The sequence below is a fragment of the Camelus dromedarius genome, chromosome X, assembly GCF_036321535.1.
Source record: "Camelus dromedarius isolate mCamDro1 chromosome X, mCamDro1.pat, whole genome shotgun sequence".
Taxonomy (NCBI): Eukaryota; Metazoa; Chordata; class Mammalia; order Artiodactyla; family Camelidae; genus Camelus; species Camelus dromedarius.
The window spans coordinates 56,094,607-56,116,228 of record NC_087472.1 but is presented as its reverse complement, the minus strand read 5'-3'; the positions used below and the strand labels follow the sequence as shown (position 1 = coordinate 56,116,228).

At 35.2% G+C, this 21,622-nt stretch overlaps 1 protein-coding gene across 7 annotated transcripts in view; it reads right to left on the bottom strand.

Moving 5' to 3' along the window:
- Positions 1 to 15,792, bottom strand: part of ATRX (ATRX chromatin remodeler) — a 227,960-nt gene extending 212,168 nt beyond the window's left edge. For 4 of the 7 annotated variants that reach the window (XM_064483020.1, XM_064483017.1, XM_031446237.2 and 1 more), the window contains exon 1: positions 15,556 to 15,789. In XM_064483020.1, coding sequence (XP_064339090.1) covers positions 15,556 to 15,575 — 20 coding nt within the window. In that variant the 5' untranslated portion in view covers positions 15,576 to 15,789. Of the gene's footprint in view, positions 1 to 9,197; positions 9,288 to 15,555 lie in introns of all 7 variants that reach the window. The other 3 variants (XM_010987736.3, XM_031446239.2, XM_064483018.1) reach the window with 2 other exon arrangements.
- Positions 15,793 to 21,622: the final 5,830 nt, after the last annotated feature.

The window sequence follows — 21,622 nt, the reverse complement described above, 5'->3', positions numbered from 1 at the left end:
GGAGAAAGTTCCTGGGATGAAGAGGGTTTGTCCAAAGCATTTAAAGGCAATTATACTATCCACAGCCACTTGGGGCAATGGATAGCAAGGGGACCAGGCACTAGACAGATGTAAAAGGATGGGGAGGAAGAAGCTGGAGAAAGAGATACATGGAAGGAATAAAGACTCTAAATCTCCTATATATATCAGAGAATTTGGAAGACCACATATATGCCCAGGGCAGGACACATGCTCAGAAAAGATAGAAGGCCGTAAGCTTTCACCTATGGTTGACCTTTAGTCTCCACACAATCAGGAAGTGAGGGCTAGGGAACAGTTTTAAATGAAATGGCTAAGCCCTGAGAAGTGTTCCAACACTGAGCCAATCTGCCAAGATTGAGAGAGTTGTTTTGTTTTGGTAGGGGGTTTTTGTTTGTTTTTTGTTTGGTTGGTTGTTTTTGCTTCTAAGCATTTAAGGAAAACTCTGTCAAATGACTAACTGACCAATAATCTACCAGAACAAACACTTTAGTGTCCACACATACAAAGAACACAGTCATAATAAAAACAGGTTATAAAGTTCACTAAACAAGAACTACAACCCACAACAAGCAGTAAGAAGAAACCCTAGGGAGGGGGAAGAATGTTTGCCAGTTACTACATTACAATATTCAAAATGTCCATTTTCAACAAAAAGTTACAAGCATGCAAAGAAACAAGAAAAGTGTGGCCCATTCACAGGGGAAAAAAGGAAATTAACAGAACTGTCCCTGTGGAAGCCCAGATGCTGGAATTAGTAGGCAAGGACTTTGAATCAACTGTCTTAATATACTCAAAAAGAGCTAAAGAAAACCATGAACAGGAAAAAAAAAAAAGGAAACTAGGATGCCTTATCAAGGTAAAAAATATCCAGAAGAATTTATAAAATGGAAATCAAATAAAATTTTAGAACTGAAAATTACAATGATAGAAATGAAAAATTCACTATTGAGGTTCAGCAGAAAATTTGAAAATTCAGTGAACTTAAATACAGCCCCATTAAGACTACCTGTAAGGAGCAGAGAGATAAAATAATGAAGAAAAATGAAGAGAGCATCAGAAACTTGTGAGACACCATCAAAGATGCCAACACATTCACAATGAGAGTCACAGAAGGAGAGGATAGAAGCAGAAGATAAGAAGTAGAAATAACAGCCAAAACTTAACACATTTCATGAAATACATGAATCAAAGAAGCACAATTAACTCTGAGTAGCATAAACAGAGATCTATACTGAGACAAAACATAATTAAACTGTCAAAAGCCAAAGAAAATCTTGACATCAACAAGAGAATGACGAGCACAAGGGATCTTCATTAAGATAAACAGCTAAACACCATAGAGACCAGAGAACAGTGAGATGATGTTTTTAAGTGCTGGAGAAAAAAACTATTAACCAAGAATTTCATATCTAGCAAATGTACCTTTGATAAATGAAGAAGAAACGTGCCAAAAAAACAAAAGCTGAGGGAATTCACTGCTAGCGTATGTGTCCTACGAGAAATGCTAAAGAGAGCCCATCAGGCTGAAATAAAAGAACACCACAGTATAATTCAGAGCTTTATTATAAAATAAAGAACAATGATAAAAGTAACTACATGGGTAAATACCAAAGCCAGTATTTGTTTGGGGGGGATGGGGACAGGGTTAACTATTCAATCTCTTTACTTGAATTGACAATCAAAAACACCCCAAAAAGAAAAACCCAGGACCAGATGGCTTCTCTGATAAGTTGGTAAGTTCTACCAAACATCTAATGAAGAATTGTCACCAATCCCTCTCAAACTCTTCAAAAAAAATAGAAGAGGAAGGAATAATTTCTAACTCATTCTATGAGGCCAGCATTACCCTTACACCACAAAGACATCACAAAAGAAAAAAAGAAAAGAAAAGAAAACTACAAACCAATATCCCTTGTGAATACTGGTGCAAAATTCTAAACACAATATCAGCAAACAGAATTTAATAACACATTAAAAGAATATACACCATGACCAATTGGGATTTATCCTAGGAACGCAAAGTGTGACATAAAAATAAATCAATGTAATATACTACATAAAATAGAAAAAAAGGGAAAAAATGACATAATCATCTAAATTGATAGAGAAAAAGCATTTTATAAAATTCAACCCCCTTTCACAATAAAAACACTCAGATAACTAGGAAGAGAAAGGATTTTCCACCTAGAATCATCATAGATACTGGCCTGAAATTTTCTTTTTTTGTAATTGTCTGTCTGGTTTTGGTATCAGAGTAATGGTAGCCTCATAGAAAAATTTGGGATTGTACATATCCAGAAAAAACAAGAACACTAATTTGAAAAGATACAAGCACCCCAATGTTCATAGCAGCACTATCTACAATAGCGAAGACATGGAAGCAACCCAAATGTCCATCAACAGACAAATGGATAAAGATACCATGTGCATGTGCGTGTGCGTGTGTGTATTATATACATACAATGGAATATTACTCAGCCATAAAAAAGAATGAAATTCTGCCATTTGCAGTCACATGGATGGAGCTAGAGAATATTATGCTTAGTGAAATAACTCAGACAGAGAAGGACAAATACTATATGATATTACTTCTATGTGAAATCTAAAAAAATACAAATGAATATATATTAGCAAAGCAGAAAAGGACTCACAGAGATAGAAAACAAACTGGTGGTTATGACTGGGGACAGGGCAAATTAAGGGTATGGGATTAAGAGATATATACTACTATGTATAAAATAGATAAGCAACAAGGATATATTGTATAGCACAGGGAATTACAGCCATTATCTGGTAGTAAGTTTTAATGGGGTATGAACTGTAAAAATACTGACCTACTACACTGTACACCTGAAAGTAACATAATACTGTAAATCACCTAACTTCAATAAAAGAATTACACATGCAAAAAAATGGACCAAAGACCTAAACATAAACAGTAAAATCATAAAATTCTTAGAAGAAAGCAGAGGAATAAATCTTCATGACTTTAAATTTGGCGATGATTTCTTGAACATAAAAGAAAAGAAAAAGTAGATAACTAGGTCTTCATCAAAATTCAAAACTTTTGTGCATCAAAGAACACTACCAAGAGAGTGAAAAGACAACCCATAGAACAAGGGAAAATATTCCTAAATTATATATCTAATAAGGGATTAATATCAACAATTTATAAATGACTCCTACAACTAAACAAAAAAACAAACAACCCAACTTAAAACAGACAAAAGACTTCAACAGACATTTCTCCAAAGAAGATATACAAACGTCCAATAAGCACATGTTAAAAGATTCTGTACATTATTAGTCATTAGGGAAATGCAAATCAAAACCATAATAAGATAGTACTTCACACCCATTAGGATAACTATTAACAAAAAAACATAATAGTGCAGCCACTGTGAAAAAAGTTTGGTGGTTCCTCAAGAGATTAAAAATAGAATTCCACTTCTAGGTATATACCTGAAAGAACTGAAAGCAGGGATTCAAACAGACATTTGTACACCAATGTTTACAGGAGCACTATGCACAACAGCCAGAAGACAGAAACAACACAAATGTGTATCAACAAATGAATGGATAAACTAAATGTGATTCATGCATACAATGAATGGAGTAACATTCACCCTTAAAAAGGAATGAAATTCTGACACATGCTACAAAATGGATGAACCTTAAAGATATTAACCTAAGTGAAATAAGCGAAACACAAAAGGATAAATATTGTACAATTCCACTGATACAGAAGTACCAAGAAGAGTCACAGAGACAGAAAGTAGAACAGCAGTTACCAGGGTTTGGGGGAACAGGAAGACGGAATTACTGTTTAATGAGTTCAGAGTTTCAACTTGGGATGATGAAAAAGTTCTGGAGATGGGCTGTGGTGATGACTGTACAACAATGTGAATTAACTGTATACTTAAAAATGATTAAAATGGTATATTATGTTTTGTAAATTTTATCACAATTCAATTTATTTAAGCCAAAACTTTGAGGTTTTCTTGCAGGTCCTACAAGATTTGAGACCCTGTTATCACTATGGCCTTCCCTCCTACTAAGATAAAGCCTTAGAAGAAACTACAACATGCCACATTATGACACTTGCCCTGATCAATAATAACACTGAACACTTAAAATGTACATGGCATCTTATTTAATATTGACTGATCTGAATTCTTCTTTACTTTTAATATTCATTTTCAGTGAAGATAATTATCAAGAGTTAGCTTTCCAAGTAAGCACAGAATTGAGTTAAGATTTTAACATGGGTCTTTCTTACCAAAGCTATCCTGACTTTCATGCTATGATAGAAAAGTTGGATTCCCCACAATGTACAGACATTTGCAAATATGCAGAAGAATCCCCAAAACTTTCAATAAACAGTACATAGTAAATTTTATTCACTATTAGTAGAAATTATTTCTCACTACTCATCTCCTGTCTCTAATCACATTTTACAGGATTTATAATCTAATACTGAAAATGTCTCAGTTGAATCTATTTTATATTGAGTATTGCTTGGTCTTTTTAAATAGGTTCCGAATAAGCTTCCTTAAATAAAAAATAAAATAAAATAAAATAAACCACAATGCAGTATCACTTTACACCCACTAGAGCAGCCATGTTTTTCAAAAATAAATACAACAGAAAATAACAAGTGTCAGCAAAGATGTGGAGAAATTAAAACTCTCATTCATTGCTGGTGGGAACATTAAGATGTACAACTGTGGAAAACAGTTTGGCATTTCCTAGTAAGTTAAACACAGAATTACCACACGGTTCAGAAATTCCACTCCTTGGTATATACCCAAGAGATATGAGGCACATATGTCCAAAACCATGTACACAAATGTTCATAGTAGTACTATTAACAATATCCAAAAGGTAGAAACAACCTAAATGCCTATCAACTGGTGAATGGATAAACAAATGGAGGATATCCTAATAGAATATTCTTGGGCCATAAAAAGTAATTAGGTACTGATACAAGCTTCAATATAGATAAACCTTCATATTGTATGGTTCCATTTATATGAAATGTCCAGAATAGGCAAATCCATTGAGCTAGAAAGTACATTAGTGTTTGCAAGGGGATAGGAGGAGTATTGGGAAATACAGGGTTTCTTTCCAGAATAAAGGAAATATTTGGGAATTCGATAATTATGATGGTTGCACAACACTGTGAATATACTTAATGTACTTAATGCCACTAAACTGTACACTTTCGAGTTGTTAAAATGCTAAATTTTTTATGGTATTTTATAACTTAAAAAAGGAATATACAAATAAGGTTAGTAACTCTAATCTTTGCCCATTAATGTTCTCCCTTCCAGCCTAAGATTAATCTTTAAAATCTGTTTTGAAAGTTCATAGATGTGTATGTATAAGCTATCTCCATATTTGTTGCCAGAAAAATATATTTATATAATTCATTAAATATCAATAAAATATTCATTCATTAATATAATTCATTAAATATATTTAGATAATTCATTAAATATATTAAATATATCATTTATATAATTCATTAAGTATCTTCTTGTCTTGTGTTATTCACTTTTAGTCTAAAAGCATTTAAGGGCAGAACCTAGGATACTTCTCATTTTATTAGGCTCAGCACCAACAGTACCTACTTGGGCAAATTAAACACTACTTAGAATTTGTCAGAAAATATCAAGCTTTCCAAAACATTTAAGGGGGAAGGGTATAGTCAGTGGTAGAGTGCATGCCTAGCATGCACGAGGTCCTGGGATCAATCCCCGGTACCTCCACCAAAAGTAATTTATCAACAGATAAACCTAATTACTTCCCAAAAAAATTTTTTAAAAAAGAAACAATAGAGGACTGAGCAAATTCCAGTCTACTGTTTTACATACATAGATAAAAATGCTCTAATGCAGGTAAAAAATTACCAATTTGAGTAATAAAACAGCAATATTTGAGTAAGATCTGTATTTTACCTTATTGTGTATAGTGATCTCTATATAGCATCCAAACAATTTTAACTGCAGTAACACTCACCATGTTCATGTAGGCCAAATCAGTAATTCCCAGTAGGAACTTCAAGAAAAGTTTCTTTAGTTGGCACACTGATTTTTACTTTACTAAATACAGTTCATCGATATACCACTCCCCAACTCCACTCAAAGGCAGAGTCTTCAAATGAAGGCACAGGCAAAGAATGTGGCAAGAACAAGAAAGCAAAACAAGTTTTACTCTTATTGTGAAGAGTTACAAGAAAAGGGTCTTTAGGGGAGAACTGGCAATCTCTTTCTCCACAGGAAAAAAACTACAATTTTTTTAAGTTTAGATTTTATAGGCAGAAAATGGTATCTGTTTCCACAATTTATCCTTCAAGTCAGGCAGGTAGCCCTAGCTCCCATCAAGAATAATCAGGCAAATGTTTAGAATTCAGATGTCAGAGACAAACCATGCAAACCAGTAATAAGTGGTTGGCAGTATTTAGAAATAAAAGCTATTTAAATCTTTTAATACTATATTTGGAATGAGGAAGGAAACAGGGAAAAAAGGTGTACCTAAAAGTCATTTTCATCTGCCTTGAAATCCCATCTTTTATCCAAGTTCATTCTACCTCAATTTAAGTACTAAACTACTATACCAAAAATGTCTCACTTGGTACTTAGCATGGACTATTTTGGTGGGGGGTATAGGAGTTGGAGATATATGCCAATATACTGCTAAATATACAGTCATCCCTCAATGATGGTTCCAGAACTCCGCCCCCCCGACACCAAAATCCAAGGATGCTCAATCTCTTACATAAAATGGCATAGTATTTGTATATAACCTATGAACATCCCTTTATATACTTTAAATTATATCTAGCGAACTTATAATACCTAATATTATGTAAATTGTATGTAAATAGTTGACTATGTGCAGCAATTCAAGTTTTGCTTTTTGAAACTTTCTGGAATTTTTTTCCCCAAATATTTTCAGTCAAGTTTGGTTGAATCTGCAGATAAGGAATCCATAGATATGGAGGGCCAACTGTAATCCTTGTCTAAAGGACTGTTCTATCTTCTCAGTATTTCCAATAATTGGCATAACTGAGTATAGACTCAAATATCTGTCACCCCATGCTCAAAATAGTCAGAGGCTTCCCATGTTTACAAATAAGGATAAAGTATAAACTCCTAACTAAGCATTTGAAGCTCTCTGAAGACAATTCACACATGATTTTCCAATCTTACTGGACCACAACTCAGCTCAGAGAAGGTTCTCTTCCCTCTTCACCCACTGAATTTTCTTTTACTTTTAATATTCACTTTATTTTTTGGTTGGGGGGAAGGTAATCAGGTTTACTTATTTATTTTTTTTTTGGAGGAAGTACTGGGGATTGAACCCAGGACCTCGGCATGTTAAGCATGCGCTCTACCACTTGAGCTATACTCTCCCCTTCTTTTACTTTTAATAATCAATTCTGCTTATAGTTTCTTGTTTAAAACTTAAGAGTACTCTCTACTGGAAGGTAAATTCCTCAAAGGAGGAAACTGGTCTGAGTTTACAGAGAAATACTAAATGTTTATTAAAATGAAAATAATGCCTGTTCAGGCAGGAATTCCTTAAAAGAAAAGGATGGTGATTTGTTGAGTATTTTTTAAAAGCCCTGCAGTCATTTAGTACATCAAATATTTTCCCTTCTGTCTCTGAACTGTAAGTAAGCTATGTTGTATGCTCTATAGTTTGCCTTCAAAAGAAATATATTATTTCACGTACTTAACAAGTAACAGGTACAATCACTTTAATACAAAACATTTACTCTTAGTTCTCTATTTTTAGTAGATACTCAGAAAACATAATGAAAATTCATAAATAGGCTGTTTTGGTTTTGAATTTTGGGGGTATCTGAGGAAAGCGGAAAGAGGAAAAGCAAGAAAAATAAGAGGTGGGCAAATTCTCCCCAACTCTATAGAAATTAACCATGCGTAGCTTCAAATCTCTAAATTAAGCAGCAGAGAATGAGCTGATAATCTTAGTATTAAAAATAAAAACATCTTAAAAATATAGTAAAATTCTTGATAAAATGTGCTGAGAAAGGCACATTACTTCATATCATCCCTGGCAAGATACACAATCACAAGGAAACATCAGACAAAACCAAATTTACTGCCCTGTGTTTTTCAAAAAATGAAGAGGGAAAAAAAGGCAAGGTGAACTGCTCCAGCTGCCCCAGATTAAAGAAGATTAAAGGGAAATGACAATAAAATGCAATGCCTATTCCAGAACTAGATCCTGGACCAGAAAAAAATAATTTTTTGTCTTTCACTATGAAGGACATTATGAATCAATTGGCAAAATGTGAATAAAGTCTGTAGATTAGAAATAGTACTATATCAATGTCAATTTCTAATTGTGCTAACTATACTGAGGTTACATAAGAGAGTATTTGGTGGTAACTTCTTATTTTGTAATACAGGAAAAAAGAGATGATTATTCTTTATCTCCTTGAACGTAGAATCAGATTCATCTCCTGAGGTTACAGTTACAAAAAAAATTCTCAAAAAATCATTCAATAAAATATCACATGAGATGAATGAGACATTGATTAGAAAGTTATTTTAAGTAAGTATCTTTGATCTGTGGATAGACACTTTTAAATATCATTTTATGAAAACATCCAAACATCTTTTTTGGGGGGGACAGAGTTACTAGTCAAAATGTAAATTAACACAGATTAAAGTATAATGGAAGCTCCATGGAGAGCCTTAATTTGTCTTGTCCACCTAAGTAGTATTTAGAACAGCTCTTGCAAGACACATGATAACAGTCATTAGTCATAACTAATATCTGAGCAATTATTATGTCCCAGACATTAACTTAAGTGTTTTGTGTCCATTAACTCATTTAATCATCACACAGCCCAAGAAATATCTGGTGAATGAATTAGTACTTTTTGCAGGATGACAATTACAATCAGTTCTGCAATTATGTAACAGGAGTTCTTAAATCACAAGTTAATGCAAAATTATGCAATGACACTGCAGGACTCACGGGGAAAATGGGGTTCGAAGCACAACATTCAAAAAACTTCATCAGTGACACATTTTTTTTTAAAGATAGAAACCTAGCAGAAATGGTAGCACAATTTTACACAGTTTACACACTTTAAGTGATTAAGAAATACACAAGTACAACAATAAATGACACTTTACCTTGAAAAAGACATGAAGTTTGCTTGTGGAAGTGGGCATCAGAAGGGTTGCATCTCATGAATTATTGTGAAGTGATGGAAGGAAGGTTATCTGAAATCGGATGGAAAATTGTAACAATAGATGTGGATGAATGTGGCTCATAATACAAGGGGTGAACTGAGGTAGCTGGCAGGTGTTTGAGGTATGTGCCTGTACACGTGTGTATTTTAATGCAGCTCAGTTCAGCTGGGTACAGTTTCCTGCATTCACCCAGGGCAAACTTTTTATAAAGGGCCAGATAGTAAATATTTTAAGCTTTGTGGGCCATTAGGTCTCTATTGCAATTAGTCAACTTTGAGACTGGTACAAAAGCAGCCACAGGAGAATGTAAACAAATGGCTTGGGTGTGTTCCAGCAGAACTTTATTTAAAAAAATAGGCCACTGTTTTGTGGCCACAGTTTGCTGAAACCTGACCTTGAACACAAAATCCTGAATAAGCAAATGTAAATTTTGTCTTATGCTCAAATTGTTCCCTGATGTGTCAATCTTGTTGGAACAAATTCACATATTCAAAACAAGCATTATAGGACAACTAAGTTTGGAATTCTATCAAATAAACCAAAAAAAACTCAAAAATATAATTCAAATAAGCAAAATAAATCCAATATTACTCAAAAATAAATTATTTTTTTATTTTGGATTTCATAAATCAAATGTCACCCAAAAGTCAACTGACAAATGATCAAAATAAAGACAACTAAAGATACATTTCGAACACACAGTCATTCAACATCTGTCCATTAAATTTTATACAATCTTTAAGAAAAATGGGTTACTCTTTTTACAATTCTTCTGAACTAAAATTATCAGGCTCACTCACAAGATCTGATGTACATCATACACCATGATGACTATAGTTAAGAATACTGTAGTATATACTTGAAAGTTGCTGGAGAGTAGATCTTAAATGTTCTCCCCACAATAACAAAAATGGTAATTATTGTGGTAGTCATTTCAAAATAAATATGTATATCAAATCATCACATTGTACACCTTAAATTTACACATGCTACATATCAATTATATCTCAATAAAGCTGGAAAAAATACTAACTACACAATGGTTATACAATATTTGTCCATGAACTGGGTCAAGAATTCTAAGTTGACCTCCTTTCAATTAGAAAATACTAATATATACATTTCTTTGCTCAAGCTGCTATACCTCACATCTAAAATCCTCCCCCAAGTCTTCTTTGTCAAAAGTATACCCATCCTCCAGGGGCCACACTCAAAAGCTATCTCTCTATAAAGCCTTCCCTGGACCCAGTCAGAAATGTCTTCCTATTCTGAACACCCATAGCAACTCAGCTTTTACCTAATGCAGCATTTAGCACTTTATATCCTGCTTCAAATTTATTTGTGAACATGTCTTATTTCCTCCACTCTGTGGAAAATAAGACTAATCTTTAGCCATACTAATCCCTCAGCCTGGACTGCCCTTTTTCACAGCCAATCCTTAACTGCTAACTTATCTTCAAGACCCAATACAGATACCAGCTCCTCTGCAAAACTTCCCAGACATCCCCCATTCCTTCATTCTGATCCCTAACACAACCAATGTACCTCCATTTCAGCACTGCTTTGAAATTGCTTATTTATTTCCCCCACCTCTGATTAGGAATGCTTTAAGGAGGTGGGAATTTTTGTCTTATTACCCCTTTGCATACACACAGTCCCTGGCCCCTAGTTGATACTGGAGTTTTTGATCAACTAATAAAGCATTCCCTCAAAATATGCAGTATAGGGTATATACACATGAACACCACTGCCATATCAATAATTTATTAGGCAAATATTGCATGCATGTAACAGTTAACAAGAAAGCTGGACTCTTGATACCAAGAATGGCTATTTCAAGCCAAAACTCAGAGACAAAGTCTTAGAGACTGGCTGCAGAGCAAAATTCACAGAACCTTTTCCCGGGGCAAAAAGCACAACTGGCTAGAACTAATACACCTTTTCAGAAGTATCATCTCCAATCATGAAAGAGCAGAAATATACTGGATATAGTAATCTTTCAAAATATAAAACATATCCTGAGCCACAATAATTATTAACAAACCTCCCAGCAAAAGTTTTCCTTTCCAATGTTTGCACAAGTATATATATATGATACTATGACATTATATTAGCAACAAAACACCTGTATCCTAACCATGCAAGTTTTAAAGCAAAAAAGATGCACATACATTGAATAAAGAAACTTCCCCTCATCATTTCTTCTCCCTACCCCTCAAAGGCAAACAAAGTCAAAAAAGAATGGACACTAACATAAGCAGAATTATCTTTTTAATAACTTTATAAATCATCTAGTACAAATTCATTTTGCAAATGACAAAGCAGAGGTCTAAAAAAGATAAATGATTTGTCCACAGTCAAACAGTCAGTTAAGCAACAACAGAGCTGTAACTAGAAAACCCAGGTTTGACTCAGAGTTAAGAGTTCATTCCTCTACATCAGAAGTTCTCAAATTTTTAGTCAGGACCTCTTTACACTCTTAAAACACTTAAAAATTAACAAAGACCCCAAAGAGACTTGACTTTACTATCTTTTAGGAACCACTGTTATAACCATGTTACCTCCTCCAGAACTGCAGGCTTTATCAATAGCTTTTAAACTTACTCCCATTTTACAGATGGAGATATGGAGGTTAATCATCCTCCATGTCATCTATCAAACCAATATTAGCAACAAAACACCTGTATCCACAGTCAAACAGTGGATAAGCAATAGGATACGTGTACAGAGAGATTCTACTTAGACACTCCTTTTAGTGCCGTTATACTCAACATTCCAAAAGGAAGATCTATAAATCATTTTCAAAAGGCTTAACCCATTTGAACAGTATCTGCCAATGTCTAAGAGAACATTCACAGTCCCGAGGAAAAGTACTTCACGTAAACCCAAGAACTGCCTGTATCCTGTCACCCAATCCGTAAATCTATTCAGAGTCCAAAAGTGAAATAGGCACGTAAATATACATAATTTCTTACAGAAAATATTATTTCGAACACCTATAACTACACAGAAATACCTTTAAGTACTACATTTATCTTCTCTCTAGAAATACAATGTATAACAGAAAGCTCATGGCCAACTATACCAAGGGTTGCCAATAATGAGAACTGGCCCAGTCACAATAAAAGTCACAAATGTCCTTCTTCTCACCCCACACAGTCGGAATGCAAATATTTCAGGTAACATTTTTCAGAAATTAAGTTAGTATGCAACTGATTGTGAACTACCACCATAACACTTTCTAAGATATTTTCCCAACATCTCTCAATTCAGACAACCTCTGCCTTTTTAAATTTAAGACCAATAACTAGTTATACTGCTTTCAGCTTTTCAAGTAATCAATTGCTGTAAGGATTGGAATGACAAATCCCATCAAATTTTTAAGATCTTTATATAAAAATAAATTAAAGTTTTTTTGTCAATCAGAGGCTGACCTTTCATAATGCCAAAAACTTGAAGGAAAAAAGCAATGTTATTTAAAACAAAACAAGTAACAAAAAAAACCTTTAAAAACAGTAACAAAACCTTTAAAGACTGAGTCACTGACTTTTCGGTGTGCAGTTGTCCCTTAGTATCCGCAGGGAGTTGGTTCCAGGACCCACCACAGATACCAAAATATGAAGATGCTCAAGTCTCAAAGTCCGCCCTCCATATCTGCAGTTCTGCACCTTCAGATTCAACCAACTAAAGATTGAAATTCATGGATACTGAACTGGAGGAACACAGGGCCAACTGTATGATTTAGCCAAGTCATCAATTTATTTTCCTCCCTTTTGTCTTTTGGCTATTTTTTTCACCACAGAATCCTAGAAATTTTGCTTTTTATAAACACAAGTAAATATTAGAACTAATATTTGTTCCTGCTAGACAGAAGATCTGATAAAGAAATCTGGAACTCCTGTATAGAATTAAATTAATGACAATGCATAGAATTGTTCATATTATTTCTACCTCACATTAGAATAGAATCAAGAGTGATGTGGTTATTGTGGGTTCAACTCACTCAAGCATTACCTGTCAGATTATCCCTTAACTATGATTATGGCTTGAGATGAATGACACTTGAGCCTGAGACAGTTCTTCTGAAAACCCACTTGGAGCTCTTTCATAGTAAATATTCAGAGCGTATCATACTTTTTAAAATTAATTCTCCATACATGTGTTCTTTACAAGGAGTTTTTCACATAGCTTAAGATTATCCTGGAATTAAATGTTTCAGTTATTCCACTAACACATCTGAATATAAAAGGCAAAATATTATAAACAGCTACAAACTCAAAGACCTACAACAAATGACAATGGTAGCTAACCTGAACTTCTTCCATTGTAATACCTGGGCTAAATTAAAATGGTCATAATCATTATACTTGGCAGCTCAAAGAGGCATTAATGCCTCGTGGTTAAGAACATAAGCTCTGGAGTCAAGACTGGGTTAAATTCCAGCTCCACCTATTACAGCTGTATAACTTTGGTTAAATTCTTTAATCTCTCTATGCCTCAGTTTCCTCCTAATCTGTAAAATGGGAAACACCAAGTACCTACCCCATAGGGTTGTTCTGAGAATTAAGCAAGATTATATGGGTAAAGGTCAACAATAAGCACTCAATTTTAGTTATGACTATTACTCTTACCACCAACATCTACAAAAATTCAAGATCCAGAAGAAAAATTGACCCTGGCATAAAATGAATAATTCTATTCAGAAAGTCTGTACATAATTAATTTGTTTACCCTAAAAAGGGGGAGAAAATCCAAGTTCAATCTACAGTTTTAAATGCAGACTTTGTGAGATTTAGGAAAATCTAGAGGTCATATTTAACTGTAAGAGACATGTATACAAACACGAGCACCTGATAATAACTAGCCACCAATTTGTACTGGGTACCTCTTATGTGCCCAATATCCCTTAAAGACTTACTGCACCTGGACGAATTAATTCAGAAACCCAAGGCCACAATTTTTACACAACTAGGGATCTATAATCTAAGAACTAAAGTGCATTTTTTTCTCAAAGGAAGGAAAACATCTTCTATCTACTGCTTGTTAGTTCAGAAAAACAGGCGTACGTATTATAGGTTCATTCCCAAATTCTATATGCTAGCTAAAGTGTTCTATAAACATACATACCTATATATATATACATATATATACTCAAAAGCACATTTTGCCAACTACCAATGTAATTCTGATCCACAGTCCCTGTAATTTTATTTAGCCACTAGGCGACAAGGATACATCTCAGAGTAGGAAAATTACTTAATTCACAAGGGATGAAAAGTAAAATGTCAAACTGAAAAGCAAGTCAGCAAACCTGTGTAAAAGTGGTATATATTTCATATTAACAACCCACATTTTTTGACAGTATCAAGAGGCAAATCAGAAGCAGTAGAGTAAAACAGCTTGGTTGATAAGAGGTGGCCTGCCAGACACTGCCTCGGTTGCAACAGATCTTACTTCCCTTTGACCCACGTTAACGTGCTCCCCACCCATCACAGAATAAATCAACAAAAACAAGGTCTAATTACTTTTGCTCAAAATTTGCCCAGAAAGTGGAGGAACATTTTAGGACTGCCTTACCACCCATTAAAGCTGGACTACACAGAAAGTAGTATACTGGTGTTCTCTGAAAGCAAAACGCTGCGTTACTATCCCCTTGCCTGGAGGTAAATCCAAGGATACCCTTGAGGATCTGGAGTAGAGAAGGAGCACTGGCAAGACCCACTCGTTCACCCCTCAAAATGGGCTTGTCCCCATGGGCTTCAGAAAACAAAAAAAAAAAAATTGCGCAAGGCTGGGGTACTTCCCGTCTCCAGCGATCTAAACGCCACTAAGTAGTCCCAGGATCTCACATCCTCCCGCCCGCCCCTCCCCCTCTTCCCACCCCCACCCCTCCTTTTCCCACCCCCACCCCCTCCTTTCTCACCCCCACCCCCGCTTCTTCCCCACGCAGTTTCTAGGCCCAAAGATTAGGAAAAATGACCAGGATGCCAAAAACCATTTCCCACTTTGGGGTCTCAATTCCACAGGCACCAAAGAATAAACAGATGAGGCCAACTAAGCTCCACGGGTTAGGGGAGGTTGGAGAAAGCGCCCGAAATGCCAGGCCGCGCCCCCCCACCCCCACCCCGTGTTGAAGCCTACCACCGAAACCCCGAAACCCTCTTCACCTAAAAAGATGCCTCTTTCCGCTTAGCAAAACACAAGCCTAACCCGCTAAACCAAAGCTTTCCCAAACACCCGGCTCAGAAGGAGCGTAGGCCGAGAGGGCTGGAACCCGTGAGACGGTGCTGTGTTTTACCTCATGGGCTCAGCAGTCATGTTTTCGCTTCAACGCCTTGTCGGCTTCAGCGACCGTAGGGCGCCACTCTGCGCTCCCCGGCGCCCAGTTACGATAGAAATGCACTGGACTCCTAGCCGTCACTAGAGCTGGTGCTGGAGCCTCTCCACAGCTCAAAGGCCGCCACCGATGCCACCGCCGCAGGAGCCGCGGAAACAAAGCGACGCCGCCGCCGCCGCCATTTTGTTGGGCCGAGGCTCAGGCAGCAGAATTGGCGCGCCCTCCCTCTTCCCCTTTCCGTCATCCATTGGCTGCCTTCTCCGCAGCGCTGATTCTTATTGGCTACTGAAATTCACCTTCTTTGGGGGCCTGTTGCTAAGGCGGTCTACGTCACTTGATCCCCTCCACCTTTTCTTAGGGGGTCCAGTTCAGTCCCACTGACCTGAAGGTGCTAGTGACGTATTTTGACTTTATTCTGAAAATGCTTTTTAATCCATCCTCTTTCTTTGATATACTGAAAAAACAATAACAGCAACTTAAATTTACTGGGAGTTTACTATATACCCAGCACTATACTAATCCTTTACCCAGGTTATCTCTCGTAATCGTTATACCCTTTGAGGCAGACATACGCTTGTTACCTACATTTTCCAGATGAGGAAACCAAGACACAAAGTCCCACAGTAGCGGAGCCAAGATTTGGATCAGACGCTTCGTTATTAACCGCTAATCTATACGGCCATCCTTTACATTTTCTTTCCTTTAGTCCAGGTTATCATCAAGTTCTTTATTTCCTACATGACTTATATATAATATTAAGCATGCCAGCATGCTTACAAATATATATCATAAATATAAAGCATAAGACCAACTTCAGATCTGCACACGATTTTTTTCAGTATTGAATAAACTCTAAACTGCCGCTTGGAACACCCACACTTTGACCGTTTCCCCAGTCTGATGTGACTTTTCCACCTCATTACAGAGGTTTGGCTGTATCATTTCTAAAAGCCTTTCTAAGTTTCATATTCTATAATTTAATTGTCCATTGGTGATATCTGCAAGTCACAAATCATTTCCGTAAAATCAAATAGTTTCAAATTTTATTTCTAAATTTATTCTGCCGTACATGTTTTCATTCATTCTATTTGATTTTCTTGAATTTAGCAAGAGCTCCTGTTGTGTTTAGGTGACAGGGTTGCTGCTTTCTACCAGAATAGCAAGTGATTCGCCTTCTTTGCACAGAACATTTTGATAATCAGATAGACTGTAGCAACTTTTTCAATCAAGAGAAGCGTGTATACACTTCAAGTCATCTTTCAAATACTGAAGTACCATTGCCAACTGTAGAAACCAGCCTTTTGTATCTGGTAAAGTGGTTTCCTCCTTGTCTTTTATGCATTAAATATCACTTAAACGTACAAATTACAGAAGTTATATTTTCCTCCTTGGTGAATGCAGTTAATTTGAAAGGAGGTCCACTGCGTTACAAGACAATACACAACTTTTAAACGAGCTCTTGGGGACAAGACTTCTTAAAACAAGCATCTTTAGATGACAAATTCCACAGATAGAAAAACATCTTAATAACAAAATTATAATCATATAATTTTTAAAATATAAAATTGCTGACTATATATGTGAATCATGGAGAGAATTTATTTGCTATTAAAGGACTACTGAAAGTTTTACTGATATATTATAGGTGTACCACCTTCAACAAATGATTGTCAATAAGTTTCCTTCAGCTCTATTTTAGAAAAAAATTCACTGGTACACATCTCTTTCACATTTTTCATCAAATTGCCACAGAAATCAATATAGAATCCTTTCTTGGACTCTCGACCATAAATGTGTAATTTGTGAGTTTGCTTATTTGCTTTGCAAGAAAGACAAGGTAAATTACCTTTAAAAGAGCAAATTAAATGATAAAATAGATACTTTCATATTTTTAATAGACACCATCACAAATTCTGACTATTTTATGTCATAATCATAATGCTTTGGCAATATCTATGAAATATTTAAATGTATATATCCTCTAATCCAGCAATTTAACTTCTAGGAAGTTATCTAACTGACATATTCTACATGTGAAAAAGCTGTCCACAAGATTATTCACTGCAGCATTGTTTGTAACAGCAAAGATTTAGAAACAACGTAGACAGTCCTCAATAGGAGACTGGTCAAATAAACTATGCTATCCATACAACAGAATACCACATAGCTCCTTAATATAAAAATTTTTCAAAACTCAGTTGCGTTTCTATGCACTATCAATGACCAATCTGAAAAGGAAGTTAAGAAATCAATCTCACTTACTATAGCATCAAAAAGGATAAAACACTTAGGAATAAACTTAACAAAGGAGATGAAAAGACTTGCACACTGAAATCTGTAAGACATTGCTAAAGGAAATCAAAGAAAACACAAACAAATGGAAAGACATCTGATGTTCATGGATTGGAAAATTTAATGTTGTTAAAATGTCCATACTAGCTAAAGGGACCTAGAGATTTAATGAAATCCCTATCAAAATCCCAATGTCATTCTTTGCAGAAATAGAAAAAAAAACCCTAAAATTAATATATAAGTTCAAGGGACCCTGGAAAGCCAACTCAGTCTTGAAAAAGAAGAGCAAAATTGGAGATTCCAAAACATACCACAAGGCAGCAGTAATCAAGACACTGTCTTAACAGCAAAGGAAACCATAAGCAAAACAAAATGACAGCCTACAGAATGGGAGAAAATATTTGCAAAAGATAAGACTGACAAAGGTTTAATCTCCAGAATATATAAACAGCTCATACCACTTAATAAGAAAATAACAAACAACCCAATCCAAAAATGGGCACAAGACCTAAACAAGCAATTCTCCAAGGAAGACATACAAATGGCCAATAGGCAGACAAGAAAATACTCAATATCACTAATTATCAGAGAAATGCAAATCAAAACTATAATGAGGTATCACTTCACACCAGTTAGAATGGCCATCATTCAAAAGTTCACAAATGATAAATGCTGAAGAGGGTGTGAAGTAAAGGGAACCCTCCTACACTGTCGGTGGGAATGCAGTTTGGTGCAGCCACTGTGGAAAACAGTATGGAGATTTCTCAAAAGACTAGGATTAGATACCATATGACCCAGCAATCCCATTCCTGGGCATATATCCAGAAGGAACCCTAATTCAAAAAGATACAAGCACCCCAGTATTCATAGCAGCACTATTTACAATAGCCAAGACATGGAAACAACCAAAATGTCCATTGACAGATGACCAGATAAAGATGTTGTGGTATATTTATACAATAGAATACTATTCAGCTATAAAAAATGACAACATAATGCCATTTGCAGCAACATGGATGCCCCTGGAGTTTATCATTCTAAGTGAAGTAAGCCAGAAACAGAAAGAAAAATACCATATGACATCACTCACATGTGGAATGTAGAAAAAAATAATAAGAAGAAGACAAATGAACTTAAATATAAAACAGAAACAGACTCACAGACATAGAATACAAACTTGTGGTTGCCAGGAGTTAGGGGAGTAGGAAGGGACAGACTGGGAGTTCAAGATTTGTAGATACTGACAGTTATATATAGAATAGATAAACAAGTGTATACTGTATAGCACAGGGAAATATATAGAAGATCTTGTAGTAGCTCACAGTGAAAAAGAATATGAAAATGAACATATGTATGTTCATGCATGACTGAAAAATTGTGATGTACACCAGAAATTGACACAACATTGTAAACTGACTATAACTCAGTAAAATTTAAAAAACAGTGGGGTATTGACATAAATATAGATACGCAGAAAATGGAACAGAAAAGACAGCGCAGAAATAAACCCTTGCATATACAGTCAAATGATTTTCACCAAAGGTGCCAAGACTACATAATGGGGAAAGGACAGTCTTCAACAAATGGTGTTAGGAAAATTGGATATCCACTTGCAAAAGCATGAAGTAGAACTCTTAATTTACACAAGGCACGAAGATTACCTCAAAATGGATTAAAGGTCTAAATCTATACTATTCCTAGAAGAAAGCATAGGGGGGAAGCTTCAGATTATTAGATTTGGCAGTTGGTTTCTTGGATGTTACAGTGAAAGCACAAGCAATAAAAGTAAAATTGATAAATGGGACTATATCAAATTTTAAAACCTCTACATATAAAAGGAACTATCAACTGTGTGAAAAGGGAATCTATGAAATGGGAGAAAATATTTGCAAATCATATATCTGATAAGTGGTTAATATCCATAATATATAAGAAACTTCTACAACTCACCACCGACAACAGCAACAACAGATAAAAACTCGATTAAGAAATGTGCAAAGGGCTTGAATAGACAATTTTCAAAAGAAGATATAAAATGACCAACAAGCATGAAAAAATGCTCAACACCACTGATCATAAGAGAAATTCAAATCCTCAATGAGATGTTACCTTAGGCCTGTTGGAGTGTCTATTGTCAAAAAAATAAGAGATAAGTACTGGCAAGGATGTGGTGAAAAGGGAACCCTTGTGCGTTGTTGCTGGGAATATAAAATGGTGAAGCTGCTAAGGAAAACAGTATGGAAGTTCCTCAAAAAGTTAAAAATAGAATTACCGTAGGATTGAACAATTCCACTTCTGGGTATATACCCAAAAAATGGAAAGCAGAGTCTCAAAGAGATAATTGCATGCTGATGTTCATTGTAACATTATTTACAATAGTCAGGAGGTGGAAGCAACTCAAATGTCAACTGACAGATGAATTAATAAAGTAAATGGAATATTATGCAACCTTAAAAAAGAAAGAAATCCTTTCACATGCTACAACATAGATGAACTTTGAGAATATTATGCCAAGTGAAATAAGTCAGCCACGAAAAGACAAATACTGTATAATTCCACTCGTATGAAGTATTTTAAGTAGTCAAAATCATGTAAACAGAAAGTAAAAAGATGGTTGATAAGGACTGGGGAGATGGGTAGGGTAGGGGAGGGGGGCATTTTTGTTTAGTAGGTATAAAGTTTCAATATTGCAAGATTAAACAGTCCTAGAGATCACAACAATGTGAATATACTTAATGCTGTCTGAAGTGTACACTTAAAATGGTTACATTTTTTACTACAATAAAAACTTTTTTTAAAAAAGAGCAGATACAGATGTACATATATGAGATGTTTTTCTGGTTATATTGTTAAATGGGAAAAAACAAGTTGCATAACACTGTATATTAGTGTTAGTGTTTGGGAGAGAGCAAAAGTAAGAGCAAGAGTGAGAGAGAGGATGAGAAGCAAAATAATTCTGAAAGAATGAAAATTATACGTGATAATAGTGTTTACTTTGGGAATGTAACCTGGAAGTGGGAGTTGAGGGCGAACAGGGTAGGAAGAAACTTCAATATACTTCACTATACTTCACTATATACTCTTTGCACCTTTTATATTTTGTAAATACATGTGGGTGTATTTCCTGTTCAAAAAACGAATGTGAATTTAAAATTAAGACAGTGTGATATTGGTGAAAGAAGAGACAAATAGATCAATGGCAGAACAGAGTGCCCAGACATAATCCCGCACAAATAGAGTCAACTGATGTGAAACAAGGACCAAAGGCAATTCAATTGGGAAAGGACAGTCTTCAACAAATAGTGCTAGCATAGTTGGACATCCATATGGAAAGAAAATGAGTCTAGACCCAGACCTTACAACTTTCATAAAAATTAACTGAAAATGGATCATAGATCTAAATTAAAAACACAAAACTGTCAAACTCCTACGAGATAAAGTTGGAAAAAATCTAAGTGACCATGGATTTATCAATGACTTCTTAGATGCAACACAAAAAGCATGATCAGTTAAAGAAAAAATTGATAACTTGGACTTTATTATAACTAAAAACTTCTGCTCTGTAAGACACACTGGTAAAAGTGTGAAAAGTTTAGCCACAGACTAGGAGAAAATCTTTGCAAAATATATCTGATAAAGGACTGATACCCAAAATAAACAAAAAAACCCTTACAATTCAACAATAAGAAGACAAAGACCCAATTTTAAAGTAACAAAAGAACTGAACAGACATCTC